General features: G+C 37.3%; 1 protein-coding gene across 1 annotated transcript in view; it reads right to left on the bottom strand.

Annotated features, from left to right (window-relative positions):
• UBTD2 (ubiquitin domain containing 2) overlaps window positions 1-17,995 on the bottom strand; it is a 40,070-nt gene extending 22,075 nt beyond the window's left edge. The window contains exon 1 of the mRNA XM_011370970.2: window positions 17,856-17,995. Within this exon, the coding sequence (XP_011369272.1) occupies window positions 17,856-17,925 (70 nt within the window). The 5' untranslated portion in view covers window positions 17,926-17,995. The remainder of the gene's footprint in view (window positions 1-17,855) is intronic.
• Window positions 17,996-18,001: the final 6 nt, after the last annotated feature.

An 18,001-nucleotide genomic window follows, 5' to 3' on the forward strand; every position in this document is an offset into this window, starting at 1 on the left:
GGGCATCCACAAGGGCTATACAGAGATGGAAGCAAGACTTCTGAATGTGGCCTTTCATATAGATTTGACTTTTGAAAAGTTGGAAATGTTTTGAATATTCAAAACAAAATCAAACCAAAAAAGGAAGAAGCAAATCCTAAGACTGAACACAGAAATGAATGAACTTAACTGTATATCAAGTGTTAAAATAACCAAAGAAAATAATTATTTCAAGTTAATTTTGAACATGATATTCTGACTTCATTTTTTAGTGGGAAAAATTCTAAGGAACAAAAAACTGCAAAGACATCTTAAACTTCACTCAGTAGGCTGAATTCACATAGAATACTAATTACAGTAATTCTAAGCGTCTGATGTTTACTGTAGGATAAAACAAATAGGGAACTACATTAACATCAATAGGGACGAAGATTTTTAATAAGAAAAACAAATGTAAAATAAAAAGATAGAGAAAGAAACAGGTTATTTTTGAGGTGGAAGTATCAGTATGAGTTCATGATTTTAAGATGAAAAGTATTTTATAGTTCTGTTGATTGACAGGGCTTAGAAACAATGACAACTCAATAGCAATGGGCATACGGAGCTCCCAGATCTTAATTCTGAAAAACTATTCCCTACTAATAGGTCCTAGGGCCACTTGGAGAAATGGCTAGTTCTATCTATGACCAGGGCTGGGAAAATTAAAAGCAGGCCTAGGACATCTGGTTGTGCCAAGAGAGCAAGAAAGTGCTCAAAAGACTAGTGAGGTCACCTCGAAGGCTCAAAAGAGACACTCTGAAGGAGACAACATCTGCATCAAGTTTAGAGCACCAAAAATAATGATCGGAATTGATTTTAATATACTGAATAAACACTAAAAGGGGGAGATGAGAGAAGAAAGGCTCTTCCTTTCTGAAGAATGCCAATAATAAAGCTAGAAAAGAATGACATATTTAAAAGATATTCTTTTACAACCCTCTAACTGATTCAGGTAGGATCGTTAATAGATACACTAAAGCATCGCGATCACCCTATATATTGCTAACTGTCAAAAAGAAATCACAGTGTAAATATCTAACGTCCATTACCTTAACCGAATGACCAAACTTAGCCTCCTGGTGTGCTGCAAAATGAAGTATGCCATACAAACATGAAGCATTCTTAAGAAACCCAAAATATTTAACTTGATCTACCTAAGCCTGTAAGTAGCTTCTTAGGAAACAGAAAGGATAAAGGAAAAAGTTTAAACATCTTTAGACACTACCAAATATTCTCTGTGGGCAAAAATGAGAACCACTGCTCAATACTGAAAGAGACAAAACATGAACTCTGGGACCCGGTATGGAAAAATGTTATAACAGATATTTGGGGACAACTGGATAAATCTGAATAAGACTAGAAAAATGTCATTAAATTAAAAAAGAAAAAGACCTGCGGCCTGCTGATAATCCCTGGGATATAGATTCGGGTTTGAGGGAGCAATATTATTATATATTATGATATTAACATAAATCTCACTTGGCCCCAAAGATCCAGGACACCTGTTTGCGTCTGGACAGTTAGACCGTTTGAGGCTTTCCTTGATAAACTCAAAATTCTTCAGGAATGTCCCTGTAAGCATTTAGAAGACCTCACAGGTAATGACCCCTACCACGCTGACTGTTGCATCATGGGTAAAGAAAGGAGCACTCTGCCACAAGATGTTGCTGTTCTCAGGAAAAATAATAATCAATAATCAACAGGGAATGCTTATTGTGGTCCAGCCACTGTGCAGAGTGGTATCTATATATGTCTCACTGAATCTGCTCTGTAACTCCATCATAAAATAAGGAAACAAACTTCAAAAGCTAAAGTACCTGGCTGGGGAAGAGAATGACAATGGTAATAAATCTACTTCATAGGATCATTACAAACATTTAATGAGGTAATACTTCTCACACAATTAGAACAGTGCCTAGCACATAAAAAACAATACTTAAATGTCTGTTAAGTGAATAAAAATTTTTAAAAATCTCCCAAAGATCATACAGCTAAAAACAGCCAGGATTCAAACCCAGACTGCCTCCAAGGTTCATATTCTTAGCCACCAGGCCTACACTGCTCATGGCTTTAAGAGTGACTAGAACCAATTTTCGACATGATCCTAGACTTTGATCCACCCTCCCAAAGTGAAACTGCATAATCAACCCATCTGTAAGGCTCCAGTTGGTTTTGAGGCTCCAGTTGGTTTCAAAGGTGTGAACCCATGCTTAGGATGGCATACCAAGGTGGCACTGACCCTAAGTGCCCCAACAATACAGTGGTTCCCAGATAGCACACACCAATTACCAAAAGCATGCTGGGGCCAGCCCCAATCCCCTGCCACAGGAGTACTAAGTGTTTCTCAAGAAAGATATCAGCGGTCCATACGACTCTTTATTCAAGGTGGCCTCCCTTTTCAATCTGAAGTCTCTGCTGCTTGAGAAATTCTAATGTTTGTTAAGAGCCTGATAAAAAAAAAAGTAGGTAAACACATTTTACTTGAAATTTTGTTCCTTTGCCAAGTCCTCCTCCTTGAATGGGATTTCTAAGTGCAATCAAAGCTCTCTTGCTTTCAAGAACAAGAAAGAAATCAGAGTAGGTTCAACAAAACCATAGAACATAATGGTATTTTTGGCCTGTCCAAGATTTTGACACAGAATGCAGAGCGGAATTGCGACTCGAACTTCAAATTCTCTATCTCCCTACCAAATCATAAAGAAAGTGAAATTTGATGCAAAGTAACAGAAAAACTACTAGAAACCCAATGCCTTTGGGTTGTTTTGATGCAAAGTAACAGAAAAACTACTACAACCCAATGCCTTTGGGTTGTACTCATGGGAAAAAAGAGAGATATCTTGGATGTCATCTAATCCTTTTAAATTTCATCTGTTAATTATCACCATTACAAAAACCTTACTTTTAGGTTAACTGTACTGCTCAGAAGGAAGTCTTCTCAATAACAGTAAGAAATACTATATTCTTGCAAAGTACCTACATGATAGCCTTCGGAAACCTGCCCAATTATAGTGAGGTATTCCCTTTGCTCTAGTTTACCCTGCATTTCTTCGGATTAAATCATGGAATGTGCATCTCTCACATCGTTGTGTTGACTCCACTAATTCCTAACTTTTAAAACAGAAGGCCAGGTCAATTTTAGAAAAAATACTGACCATCCCTCTAAAAATGAAAAGCTAATAATGACAATCCCTTGACATCTCAAAGCAACAACATCAGTTAAAGCCAAACTGCTCTAGAAGCCATAGCTGCAATGACCTCGAAAAGCATTTCGCACTTCTCTGAACATATGAACCCTTTTTTGTTCACTCTCTCATACACACAAGCATATACCCTGAGCCTGAAAGGATGTACACCAACATGTTTACGTTAGATGGCAGGATAAACGTGATTTACTTCTTCTTAAATAGGCTATTTGACTTTTTCAGTTTTTAAAAAGCTTTAAAATGAACACAAATATAGTAAAACATTTAGTTCTAAGTCCTCATATAAAACAAGAGATTATAAATAATAATGAATATGTAATATGTATATGTATATATGTGTATGTATATATATGTTGTATGTCTGTATATACAGTAAAAATGTTGTATATACAGTATATATAATGAACACAATATATATATAAAAGTATGTGTGTGTTATTTGTATAGGAATCAAAAGCTTTAATTATTCTCTTTTCTTACCTAGAAAGCAAAAAGTTATCTTACAAGTGCTCCATTCTGAATTTCTGATGGGGTACTTATTTAGTTTAGCAATGTTCTAAGTAGCTTTTAGATTCCATCAGGAGTAAATGCAAAGGTATCATTAAATCAATACTTTCGTATCTATTAAAATTATATAGCATTTCCCCCCCAAGATTTTACTACAAAAATAACTTCCTAATGTGTTTTATACTTTATTAAATCAGATTTACCAATGGAAACAATTTTACTCTATATTTTAATTTTCTTTAATCTGCCTCAATGTTTCATGTGAAAATTTCTTTTCCTCCTCTGACAAATGGTGAAACTTCCTACACTTAAGACTTTCAGTATTCATTCTTGACTCAAATTTAAATACCTACCTTTAACACTGAAACTCAAGATCTGTCCCTATTTACTATCCCCTTATTAAAATGCTGAAGGATTATCTGGTACAGAAAAAAATTATCTTTTCAGTCATTTACTTGCCCTATGCACCTACATCGTTAACTTCCAGTCAGTACATTTAGTGTCAGTATGTAGAAAACAAAAATACAAACTTGCACAAGGTCCTGTTTTCTACCCCATGATCCATCCAATGTAAAAAAAGGTAAGTCTCCTTGCTTCTAAGAGTATCACATTTCATTCAATAACAGATAAGCAATTCTCCTCTCCCCATTCTCAGAGCTCTTGTTACAGCTTAGGAGTGTCTTAAGAATTCAATATTCATTCCAGAAGTATTGGGTATCATTTTGTGGTTTCTCAAGCTACTTTTCAGTATGTCCTTCTTGTTATAAGTAGTGGCGAATCTCACTTTTTCACTTCAAAATTATGAGAATTTAAAGGGCATCTAAACTACTCTGAGTCACTTAGGAAGAGAAAAATATCTGTGACATGATGTAACCGTCGTAAACCCAGAGCAGCAAAAGCCAATTTCACATAAGGGTTTGTTCAATAGGCCTTCTGTGTTAATTTTTGGCAACAAAACAATGATCAAAGGCCCAAAAGCTTTTTAATCACCAAGTTAAAATTATTATCTCCACGGTAACTGAAGTCCGTGGCAGAAATGTATTGGTGACTGCCAGAAAAAGCACAAGGTATGACAGTGAAACTATATTATGGGACCACCATAGGTTCCCCCCACCCCTTTTGAGTGAAACTCCCCAGGAGAGAGATGGTCTCTGCTCCTTTAATCAACTATAAAAACAGGAGGTGGCTCCAAAGGTCCATATGCTGATGTTATAAGGACAGACCTATCCTCATTCACTTCTGGGTTCCAGTCCCCATCCTGTAACTGCTGGATATAGCAATCATGTAACCTCCTTCAACTCGCCCCTCAGGACAATCATGACTTTATGATTCGAGGCAGATGGCTTTTATAATATTCGCTAAGGGTGATTTAAGAGCACAGGCCTAGAAAGACTTTAGTAAGCTTTCTCCAGATCAGACAAAGTCTTCCTTTCTTGTACTTTGAGGAACTTGTTTCCCTACACATTTCAACTGCTAAATTCAAGTCAAGCTTGAATAAACTGAGTTTGAAGATCAAAACATTCAGTCTGGGATAGGCAGCACAGGTAATGATGGAAAGCAAGATAACTGAGTAAAGGGACACGAAAGACGACGAGCAAGGTTACTTTTTTCCATTTGATCTAGATAATTAAGATCTTAGTTCAAAATTTCTATCTTGTAAAATGTAATATAATTTGTTGACTAAGATCAAAGACAATTACCCACATCATTTTTTACTGCTGCCACCTCCATTTTGTAGTATGGGCACAAGTCCTAAGAACCACATTCCATCAACTTCAACTCAACTGTGTTTACTGCAGTGAAGGAAAACACTCACACACACTCCTGCTGCAAGGAGAGGAAAGTCAACCGAAAGCCCTCGCCATCTGTGGAGAGAATACTGAATGAGAAAACAGAAGACAGTTTGGGCTACTCTTTTTAGTCCTTATTCAGATCCAAACTTCTGTGTCTCAGTTTCCTCTCCTGTAATATGGTAATATTAATATCAGCCTTTCTTAAAGTCAAAGGGTCCTAAGAATCAAGAAAAAGTATGCGAAGATTTTTTTAAAAACCAAAAAGTACAACAAAAAACGTATCCCAATCATGGTTCTTTTCACATATTTGTTAATTGTATTTGTAAACCTTAAGTGACTGAAGCCATTACTTAATGACTTCAATAAGATCCACTTATTCAACAAATATTATGTACCTATTACTTATAAGCCACTGTGCTAGGCCCTGTTGAGGTATTTACATGTAGGTTCAAGTATGTCATGCAGGTATACTCAATGTATGTTTGTTGTGCAAATATAGGGAGATTTTAATAAGTAAAAAAGGAAAAGTGTGAAATATATTTGCATTACTAAATATCTCATAAGACATGTTATAGTTATACATGTTAGTCATATTTGCATAATTGAATAATAAATTTCCCCAAAAAACACAATGCTCTTTATAGTTTTTATATGGAGGAATGGGGTTTGGAAGATAAAGGATGAATAGTGCTGACCTCAAAGTGAGATCAGTCTTTCGTAAAGCGCTTCAAAGGCCCTGAAATGGGAAGAAACAAAACCTACTCACTAGATGCAAAGATGGTCTATTGACATCCCTTCTATGTTTCATCTTAATATAGTCCATTTTTTGAAAGCAATAGACAGACTTTAACAAACATGGCAGACACCAGACCTCACCTAACACATCCTTCTCAGCATCTCAACTGATGGTGGTTCCTCCTTCATAAGCCACAGTCAAAACAAATCTTTCAAACACAAGATCTCATCCATCGACCCCTTTTTCATGATGCACTTCCTGTCCGAACTTCCAAAGATTAAACACAAGTCTGCCCCAATTGTAGGCAAAGAGCTAAAATATTTTATGCCCAAGATAAAAATGAAAAAAAGTGAAGCCATATCAGAAGTAGGAAGAGCAGGCCTACCCAGTACCAACATGCATTTCCAGCCACAAATGGGCTGAGAGGTAAAGTTCTCATCTTAAATAAGGAAACGCCTTTGCTTACGGAGTGCATCAGGAAGCCAAAAGACCACCTGCAGGAGAAAGCCCACCTGAGGGCTTGTTGCCCAACCTTTTAATTTCCGGACAATGCGAATCAACTGGGAGGAGTAAACAAACTTCCAGATGTGTAACCAGACTTCGGTTAGTGACACAGCCACAACGATCACCACCTCGCTGAGTCCTCTATTTTTAACGTTTTATCTTTTGTTTGCTCTTAGTTTTCTTAGCATTAAAATTAATTTGGGTAGCATTATATTTCCCTAAATTGTATAAACTTCTTAATAAAGTACTATTCTTTCAGGAATTCCTTTAAACTCCAAATATCTAATACTATGTCCAACACAGTACACCTATCCTGAGTAGAAAAAAATTGAATGAAATTATGTATGTTAGGTAAAGGTTTTCCTTAGGATCTAGTCACCTGATTTTTAAAACTGGTTCCAAAGAACTCTAGGAAGCAAAAGAAACATCTGCTTCAGAGTTCCGCTAGTATAATTCAAATTATCTTGTAAAATATATTTTTTGCCATTTTTAAGAACAATAATAAAAAGTACCACATATCAAATGTTAAATTTCAAACATAAAGACCATCATAAAACATGTTAGCCTGTGCTACAGGATCAAAATGATCGTGAAGACACTGGAATGAAGCTCTCGTCATCTCTCTGCATATGTGAAACTTAAGGAACTTCTTGGAAATTTGTCACTGCCTGGGAAAACCACAGCTCTCCATGGTGCCTTCTGTTAGTACAAGCATATACACGTCCACTCATGTAACACTGTGCCAGTGAACACACTAGTACAGTACACGGATATCTGGGCTCCAGTAAATGTCACAGCAAGCTCAGATGCATCTGCTCAAGATATGCTCTCATCGTAAAAAGTAACTGAACGATGTTTAGCGAAAATATAAGCCATGATACTGCGAGACATGTTAGTATTTGTTTTAAATATAGATGATATCAACAGTGATTCAAATTTAAAAAATCTCCTACAGAACTTTATGACTCTAAACCATTTATTTTAATTTTTCAGTGGCTGTATAATCAAAATTAAAGGAAATCAAATATTGAGGCGGATGTGTTAGTGGTCAATACAAGATATACCTAAAAAAGAAGGTTCAACTGTTAAAAACGTCTGAGTCTACTGATCTCATGCAACATGCTAATTTACAGATGAGAAAAAGAAAAAAGAAAAAAAGAAACCAGGAAGTCAACTGACATATTTAAGGTCACGGATATAAAGGCAAAGGTGGAACTAGAACTCAAGGGTTTTGACTCCCATGTCTTCTCCTTACTCTATATGGTCCTATTTAACAAAGTTCTGGTCCTAGAATTCAGTTTCTATTAGGGGACTATTACTTGCTCACTAACATCATTATAAAGTCAAAGATGTGTTTCACACAATCGTTAATTGAGCCTAAAGTATTATGAGAGAACCGAAGTCGCTCTCCCAGGTCCAATGTAGCTTAAATTCTGGGAATATACAAAAATAACCATGATATAAGATTTCTGTAAAAATGGGAGATGGGGGGGATGTAGATCAAAGGGTACAAACTTTCAGTTACAATGAGCATTAGGTTCTAAGGACCTACTGTACAGTATAGTGACAACAGTTAATAATATAGTATTGTATAACTGAAACTTGCTGAGTGAGAATAGATCTTAAACATTCTCCACTACGTACAAAAAGAGTTAACTATGTGAGGTGATAAATGTGCTAATTATCTTGATCTTGGCAATAGTTCCACAATGTATATCAAATCATGACACTGCATATTTTAAATATATACAATTATGTTTGTCAATTACTCTTCAATAAAGTTAGGGGGAAAAAATGGGAGAAGGGCAATAAATATTCTAAGAATCATACTATGGAGCTCAGAGGTTGGCAGTATTATTTCTGAGTGGGAAAATGAAAAAAGGCTCAGACTTATTCAGTAATAGAAGATTATCCCAGTGTTGGAAATTAACAGAAAAGAATTAGGAAAAGTCTGGATTTTGGATCCACTATACTCTTGGAAATAATCACATTATGTTAGAATTAGATCTACCTGATTTCCAGTTTAAAGAAAATACAGAGCTGTAGCAATACACTAAATGATACCACAGAGGAACGAGCAGACAAATCCAGAATGTGGTACATTCTACAAGACTCTTCAAAAAGTCAATGTCATAGAGAAAAAAGCGGGGAAGGATGGTTCCAGATTTTAAAAGATTAGAGAGACCAACAGATGCAATGTCTAAATGGTGATTAGATCCTAGTTTGACAGTTATAAAACATTTTTGGGATGATGGGGGGATTCTGATTGTGGACTAGACCTTAGAAAATAACAATTAATCTTAGCCGTGATATGGTATTATTGCTATAAGAACGATTTTTTCTAATGGATGCATGTTGGAAGTGCCATGATGTCCATACTCACTTTTAAACAGTTAAGCAAATGTATGTGTGTATTTGTTTAATCTAGGTGATGAGTATTCAAGTGTTTCTTTTACTAGTCTTCTAACTTTTCAATATATTTGAAAACTGTCATTAAAAATGTTTCAAAAAAGAATTAGATATATTCTTGATAAAGATGATCTAATCCATTTTCTTTTTCCAAAACTGGAAGAAACTGAGCTTAAAGTACCACAGCTGATGCAGGCCTTTTCTCAATACAGATTAAAACTCTGGCAGGTCTGCAGAATCCTGACCTAAACTCTTTCCATATGTCAGAAAACTAGGACTCAAGAGACAAAGACTGACCTGGGACAAACACATACATGTGCATGTAAAAAATACACGCATTTCTTATGCTTAAAATGTGACAATATCATTAAAATTACAAAAGAATAAAGATCTGTTAAAAGACTATAACAACCTAGTACTTAAGAAATTTGTATAAAATAACCTCGGAACGCAACAGTGAATGGGAATTAGTTTAACTGTTAGATGCACAAAAAGCAAAAAAAAAATTTTTAAACCACTTAACTAGTATCACCTACAATACTGTCTCAAAACTTGGTTTGATTATGGTAATTATGCCTTCTAAAATCTGACGACATACATTAACAACTTCATATTTCACCTATCCCCTCCACAAGCTTCTTGCCAGTCCCTTAAAAGGTCATGTTTTTTCATATTTCTATACAATTCCCTCTGCATACAGAATATCCATCTGCCTCTTCATCTACTATCTTTCAAGATCAGCTTCTTATGCCACCTCTTCAGTGAAGCTTTCTGACTCGGCTCTACTACTCCTTGAACTTCTTCTATACTACTTTTTTCATTGTTATAGAGACTTTTAAAACTTTTCCTAATTATTTAAAGGTATGATTCCTCTATTAGACCACAAACTACTTGATATCACAGCAGGCTTTACTTACCTCTCTACTTCTAGTTAGCTTTAAGTGCTGGCAGGCAGAAATAATGGAGGCTGGCTATTTTTAAAAGTTTCAGAAGAACCGTCTTAACTCACCTAAAAAATAAAGTGTTTGCCCAGAGTTGAAAGTAATAGTTTATCGAGAAGCAGATTTGTAACTTAAATGACCAGATTTGTAACTTAAATGATCTAGACTATTTGTTACTCTGCCCCTTTGATACTATTGTCACATAGCACAATCTGGAAACTATCTGAACCAACACAAAGAAGCAGGCTGACCTTGCTTAAACCTACAAGCCAATTACAATAAATGCAACAAATTATCTGAAGAGTTTCCTGTGAGGTTAAGAACTTAATCAGAGAAGCTCAAAAGTCACTAATTCATTACTTAGTCTTCAGCAAATGTATATCAAGACCCCACGCTCAAGTAAAATGCATTTAGATGACTTTTACAGTTTTTCTTAGAAATTTCATTACTGAAAACAAGCTATAATGGAAACTTCTAAAAGTTCTATTGCAAGCGTGCAAAAATAAGGCATTACAACACCCAATGTATACTCAGCAATATTTAACCTCTCAGCTCAATATATGGATGGAATATATTAAGAAACAAACTTAAGTCTTGCTGACTGCAAGTCAAAGTAGCTGATGCAAAACAAACACGTGCTGATTGTTCTCCGCCAACACACATGCATCTTTCAGCACATACGTGTTAGTAAAGTCTCAACCTATGGTCCTCAAACTACCAGTTAATCAAGAGGAGCTTGCTGGTCAAGCCTAGTACTGCCAGATAAGCAGGAGCAGAAAGCTGGGTAGGGATGGTGAGGGGCGGTGGAAGCAATCAGGTGAAATGGTCCAAATGAAGATAAACCATTCAGGTGGTCTGCAGTAAGGAAAAATGAGAGAATCACTAAATCAGCAAATCGATCATCATGCCCAATTACGATGATCATGGTGCTAACCAAATCAACCTAATGCTTTTTTCTTGCAAGAGAAGACTGTTTTTGTCAAAAGCCAGGAGAGAGAAAACTAATCATTAACATAAAGGCAAAAGTTCCTTACTAGTGATTAACATTCAATAATCATTCTCACTAGAAGACTGACCTGGGTATAGTACTAACGAGGTGCTGCCCAAGTTCTGGATTTGCAGTAAGAAGATCAGATAGATTTAAAAACAAAATCTATTAAGATTTCTCCGTAAGAGACGTGTTATGGACTAGTGCTATCAAAAATCAGAATAAAGATTCCTATCATTTTTAATGGCTTAAAGCTTCTTTCCATTGTATACAGCACCGGCAACTGATTCCTAAATAAAATCAGAGATGAAAAACAGCCGATTTAATGTGAAAATAGGGAGACTCCTCTTTAAAAATGCCTTTCCGACATAAATTCCAAGATAATCTTGACAGGGAAAAAATTTCAACCCTTATGTTGAAAATGTAAATATGTTTATATGCAAGCATATTACATTATACGGAAAATATAGGAATACAAATATTTCTATAATTATAGGAAATATGAGTACTAATTTTTTTGGTAGAAAATGGGAAACAGAGTGAGACTAGCCCAATGAAGGTAGCTAATTAGGCAGGAGCTACAACATCCCACGTCAATTTTTAATGTAAACTCAAGGGCTTAAATATCTTCCTAAAGAGGATTCAGCTTTCCCCATATCCCAGTATTTTCCAGCTCTAGCTCCCCTGACCTAAATTCAGTTCTCATATCTACCAGACCTACCCACCCAGAGTATCACTGTATTTCCAACCTATACCCACTTGCTGCCAATTTTCCTTTTGGTCCGCTCCCCACAACTCCACTCCGAGTAAAATCAGCCACCCTGTTTTACATCGAGTAAATGGCTCGTATTTCACAGATGTCTCTCTCCGATTGGTATGAAACTGTATGCATCACTCTCATAAAGCCCCAGAGCTCACCAACCCAGAAATTCTGAAAGATTTTTTACTTCCCCTGTTGCACTGATAAAAGGAGACTAAATCTTCAGTCCCCCTCCTGCTCAATTCTGCTTCATTTTTTATTATAGGCACAGGCCTAAGAGTAGAAGCATAAGAAAACTCAATGAAGAACCAAGTTAGATGACATATAGAATATATGGGACACCATAGATACATAAGAAAGACATGCGCATGATAGTCTTGATGAAGAAAGTAACTGATTTCTTGTAGAGAATGTATTTCTTTGAAGCACACCAACCTCAATCAAAAGGGCTGCTGGTATATTCTGGAGTTGGATGCCCAAGAAGTCTATCTTGTGTTCAGATGCTAACAAACCACAGCTAGAATTTCTGCGAATACCACACGATAATGAAAAGTTAACAAACCAAATTATTTTCTGAAATCGTAAGGATGGTCTGTTCAAATACATCAGATCTATTAGTTTCACAGGCAGACCTGTTTTCTTATGTTTGCCAATAATTTAACTAACTTCAGCATACTAGGCACCTACTACGGTCAGGCCTTGAGAGGTAGGTGATTTCTCATTTCTCCACCTTTTGTGAAATTTTCATCACTCAATTCTAAGTTTCTTCCTTTTCTTTTCGCCTAGTCATTCACTTTTACACCTTTAATCGACCTCCTCCAGCTGACTCCAAAATCCACATGCGCAATCCTGACCATCTAGGTGTTCCATATCTGAACTTCTGCACCATCTTAAGTAATGTTTCACCTTAAAAACTCTTCTGTCAATTAGTCCTTAACATACTGAAAGGTGAACTACGGCTTTCCCCAGATAGCGCTTTCTCAGTCCTCAAAACCTGCCAAGCTCCCTTAATATTCCTGGTCACCTGGGTTTGCAACAAGGGATTATTTTTCTGTATCCCGACATCCAATAAATCACCAACTCATGCCATTTTTTCCCCTAATGGATTCCTCACACTAGTCTCTTCCCACTGTAAGCAATCCTATACCAGTGCTTCTGAAACTAAGATGCATAGAAATCACTGGGGAGTCTGGTTAAAATGCAGAATAGCATTCAGGAGGGGGCCGGCCCGAGATTCTGCATTCCTAACACTCGCAGGTGATGCTAATGCTGCTGGCTGAAAGACCACATCTCATACCTTTGAGCAGCTGAGATGTTCTGTTTTCCTTTACACCCTCAGCGCTTGCACAATTTATCCTATGGTATTTTTATACGTTTACACAGTTTTATAATTGTTTCTTATGTGCATATTCTATTAGGCTTTCCTAAAAAAAGATTTTGACATACTCAAGAAACAGGATCATGATTCCTTTTTTTTTTTTTTTGGGAACAAAAGCAACCAACAGAACATTGGGCACATTGTGGATATTCAATACTTGTTGATTGTAAAATGCTTCCCTAGAAAATACAACAATCATCTCTTAAGAAGTTGAAGTGGGTTTATCAATCACCTCTGTCAACTTTTTAAGAACCATTTCACTGCTAATCAACCTTTTCACCACATTAGACAGAGGAAATAAACTTAAAGCAGCTTTCTATTCAGAGTTAAGAAAGCAAATGTTAGTTATAAGATTTGTGAATTATTGGTTATAGATTTTTTGTCTCCATCAGTGAAGGATGAAATATATACTTAGAACGGAAACTAGAAGTACGACAAAAGAAAGAATAAATTGGACTTCATTAAAATTAAAAACTTCTGTGCATCAAAGGACACCATCAAGGAAACCTACGAGAGAAAATATGTGCAAATCATATTTCTGATAAAGTTTAATATACAGAATATATGAAGAACTACAACTCAATAAATAAAAACAATTTGAAAATAGGCAAAGAACTTAGAAATTTCTCCAAAAAAGATATATGAATGTCCAAAAAGCGCATTGAAAGATGTTCAATATCACTAGTCATTAGAGAAGTACAAACCAAAACTACAATGGGATACGACTTTACAACCACTAGAATGAGTATAATTTAAAAAATGGGAAATAACAAATGTTGCTGAAGATGTGAAGAAAATGGAACCCTTGTACATTTCTGGTAGGAATGTAAAATGGTGCAGCCATCCTGGGACAGTCTGGCAGTTCCTCCAAGATGTAAACATAGAGTTACCATATGACGTAGCAATTCCACACCTAGGTATATTTCCAAAAGAAATGAAAACAGACTCAAATAGCTATTTGTACACCGAAGTTCATAGCTGCATTATTCACAATAGCCAAGAAGTGGAAACAACCCAAATGTCCATCAACAGATGAATAAACAAAATGTGGTATATACGTATAATGGAACAGTATTCAGACAAAAAAAGGATGAAATGCTGATACTTGCAACAACAGGATGAACCTGGAAGATATGGTAAGTGAAATATACCACAAACAAAAGGATAAATCTTGCATGAGTCTACTTGTACGAAATATCTAGAATAGGCAAATAGAAAAAACAAATTAGAGGTTACTGTGGGGTGGGAGGAGGGAGGAGCAGAGATATTAATTATTGGATTCACAGTTTCTGTTTAGAGTGATGAAAATTTTTGGAAATACATAGTGGTGATGGTTTCACATTGTGAATATAATTAATGCCACTGAATTATATACTTAAAAATGGTTAAAATATATTTTACATGTATTTTACTACAATTAAAAAATTAAACTAGAAAAAAGAAACTGTTATAGCCTTGAGTTCAAGTTCTGACTGCCATTTATATGCCATGCCATATTAAGCAATTTATTTAATTTCTCCTGGCTTCAACCTATCTATAAAAGAGAGATATTATCCACCTCCCAGAGTTGTTGAATATGAAATTAGAGAGCACAATCACTTAGCACCGTACCTGTTACATAATAAATACTGGTTGGCTGTTATTCAGAAACCATCGTTACTCATCAAGTAGGTGTCTGTAAGGCTGCAAGGTGTCTGATAAATGGATATCCTAGAGAACTCCATGATATTCTCAGAAATGAATTTCCAGCATTCAGTTCCCTCATATAAACCTGGAAACTTGTGACCACCAGGGTCAGTCCCCTGGGGATATCACTGAGTGTATGGAATAAACGACAAACCCAGAAAGTGAGAAATCGCTTTGTACATCGCTTGGTCATTAAAGAGATGAACAAAATAAATAGTTGGCTGCCTTCAATTAATTTCATTATTTTATCCTACATATTTCTTATTTAAAAAAAAAAAAATCACAAGAGATTTAATTCCTTAGCAAATGCCATGGGCTAAAGCCTGCCTAGAGGTTCTAAGTGCCAAACCAAGCATCACACTGTCATCGTAAGGCCGAGAACCATGCAGAACATGCTATCTAAAAATGTCAGAACGACTGGAAATCCCAGGAGTATGGAATCTTAGAGACAACAGTTAAATAATCTACTTCTATAATATACCTGCCTTGATTAAAATTAGGCATTAAAAAATAGTCAAAGCAGCTGAAATTCAAAAACTGAATTCTAGGCAAGGTATGCCAGAGAAAGATACAACAAATGATTCCAAAAGAACAGATAACACAAATCTATAATGTGAATTAAGTCATTTCCACATTTTAGTCTTTTGTAAAATAATTTCCCAAAACTCTTCAAAGAAGTAATTCATCTGGTAACTAAGTTTTTCTCGATATATACACAAAGTGGGCAAAGGTCATTTAAGGAGCAATTAATTTGTGATGCTTGCACAACATTGTGAATATAATTGAATGTCATGAAAACCATCAGAAAGACTGTATTTTACTCCATGTTGATAAAAGAATTTTTCACAACCCAGTATGTCCAGATTAAAGCTACTAACCACCATTGTATATTTGAAATGCAAAGGATCTGTGCCAACACCCTTAGGAAAAATAGTCTTCCCCTTCCCAACAAAAACCTATTGTAATAAGCAAGAACTACTTAACATGTTAACCTGAAACACTCACCTGGGCTAATTCCTTTAAACCATAATTAACTCTTAAGTATCATGATAATGGAAAGTAAAACTTCCAAAATTAAATTCCGGAAATAATCCTTTTATCCCACAGAGCTCCTTCCTCTGCCTTGGTGACATCAAGGCCATGTCTTCACTCCAGAAGTAAATAAAGAGGTTTGGTGGTTGGTGTTCCTTTTTTCTGAACTTTAATTTAGAAAGGTATAACACGGCTGAAGGTCCAGAGAACTCAGTTCTCAAGAAACTGATACTGTAGCTAACTAGATGTAGCCACTACCACTAGTTATAAATTACCGAAAGCTAAGATTTCACGCTTTCAAAAGTCCATGCTAATAACGCCTGGCTGGTCACAAGTCACACTACCAAAAGACTTAAATTGGCTCAAGTTCATTACCAAAAAGAGAAAAATGTTTATTAGAATTTTAAAATGCGTGAAGTTTCATTAAAACTACACCGCCTACAACAAATATTAATATACTTGAGTACCATTAATGATCACCTAAATGGCAAGGAGAATCATCATGACTCCCTATTTGACCTTGACCCAAGGCTGTTTTAAATCACACCCTTTTTATCTTCCTGCTTTGTTGTCACTCATTATATGCAACCAAGTAATAATGTTAGGACTTAAAATGCACTATACAGTTGAGTTTCTATGGACGATTTTTTTCAAGAAACACTTCACTGAGCTCTCAAACTATTTGCCCAGGATTTAGTCATTCGGGATACCCATAGATTCTAATGAAGTGGCAAGGTCAAACATAATGTAATTCAGGAAAGCCATCAGCCAAAAGTTAGGTGTACATGGTTTACAGATGGAGCTGAAGTGACAGGACAAGCAATAGCTGTTAGTATACTAAGAAAAAGTTGTAAACCCTTTAATCCCCAAACGATTTAGTTTAAGAACTTATAAATAAGCCCCGCATTTTGAGATATCTGACATAAGGTTGCAACAAAACCAACACTGTCATCTTTGCTATGCCTGGAAGCTGTTTAAAATTCTAAGCTGCACACAAGGTACAGATTAAATTGGGCAAAGGTCATTTAAGGTGCAATTAATTTTATTATGCTCTATACTACAACACCTACTAAAATACTTTCCCCCAGCAAACTGCTATTTATAATAAAGTGCGTTCCGTGTTAGAAAACTTTTAAAGGGCTGATACTAGTGGGAAGTTGGACTCATGTATTTGTACTTTTATCCTACATATTTTCCTTTACGTAAGACAGATAGGAATCTGACAAGCCCACCCCGACAGCAAGCTGGCCCAGCACCCGCACGCTGCAGCGAGGAGCCACGTTCTACTCCGGCAGGCCGTTTCCCCACCCCTCGTTAAAACAACGCCTGTGGCCACTTGAGACTTTCCCGACCGAGCTCCAGAAACTTGCAGGTTTAAATGGCCAAATTGGAACCAACCAGGGCAGCTGTCATCTGAAACTCGGGAAAGCTGAGCCCAGCCAACTCTGCTGAACAAGGAAGGGTGCGGAGAGATGTGGCGGGGCCCGACGGAGGGAATGCATTAGGCTCCCCTCCCCAACCCCCCGTCAATTCGCTGTTCTGCAGCCCCGGCGCCGCCATCCTGTTCCTGAATAATTAAACGGGCTGGAGAGGGAGCGAGGTGGCCAGGGAGGCAGTTTCTGGACCGAGTTTCGCGAGCAGGGGCGGCGGGGTCAGGAGGCGGAGGGCTACATGCCCAGTGCGCGGAGGACTTTCCTCGGGGGCCGGGGGACACGGGCACGACCCCCCGGCCGGCGGGGCGGCCGGAAGCGGGGCGGGGGGGAGTGACGCGAAGGAGGGGATGACAAAGGGGCGCGGGGGCTCCGGCCGCGTTCCCCGCGGGCCCGCGGGGGCCGGGACAGGTGGCCGGGCCTGGCCAAGAACAATGGGGGGCCGAGGCTGCCCCCTGGCGCTCACCTACCTCCGGTGCCCTCCGAGTTCTCGTTGAGGCTGCCCGAGGAGTCGTGCTGGGCGCCCACACACCCGCCCATGGGGGCCCCCGGCGCCTCGTCCGCCACCTCCGGGCGCTCGTCCGGGCCCGCCGCCGCCTCAGCCTCCTCCGGCGCC

This window comes from Pteropus vampyrus, unplaced genomic scaffold (assembly GCF_000151845.1).
Source record: "Pteropus vampyrus isolate Shadow unplaced genomic scaffold, Pvam_2.0 Scaffold179, whole genome shotgun sequence".
NCBI lineage: Eukaryota > Metazoa > Chordata > Mammalia > Chiroptera > Pteropodidae > Pteropus > Pteropus vampyrus.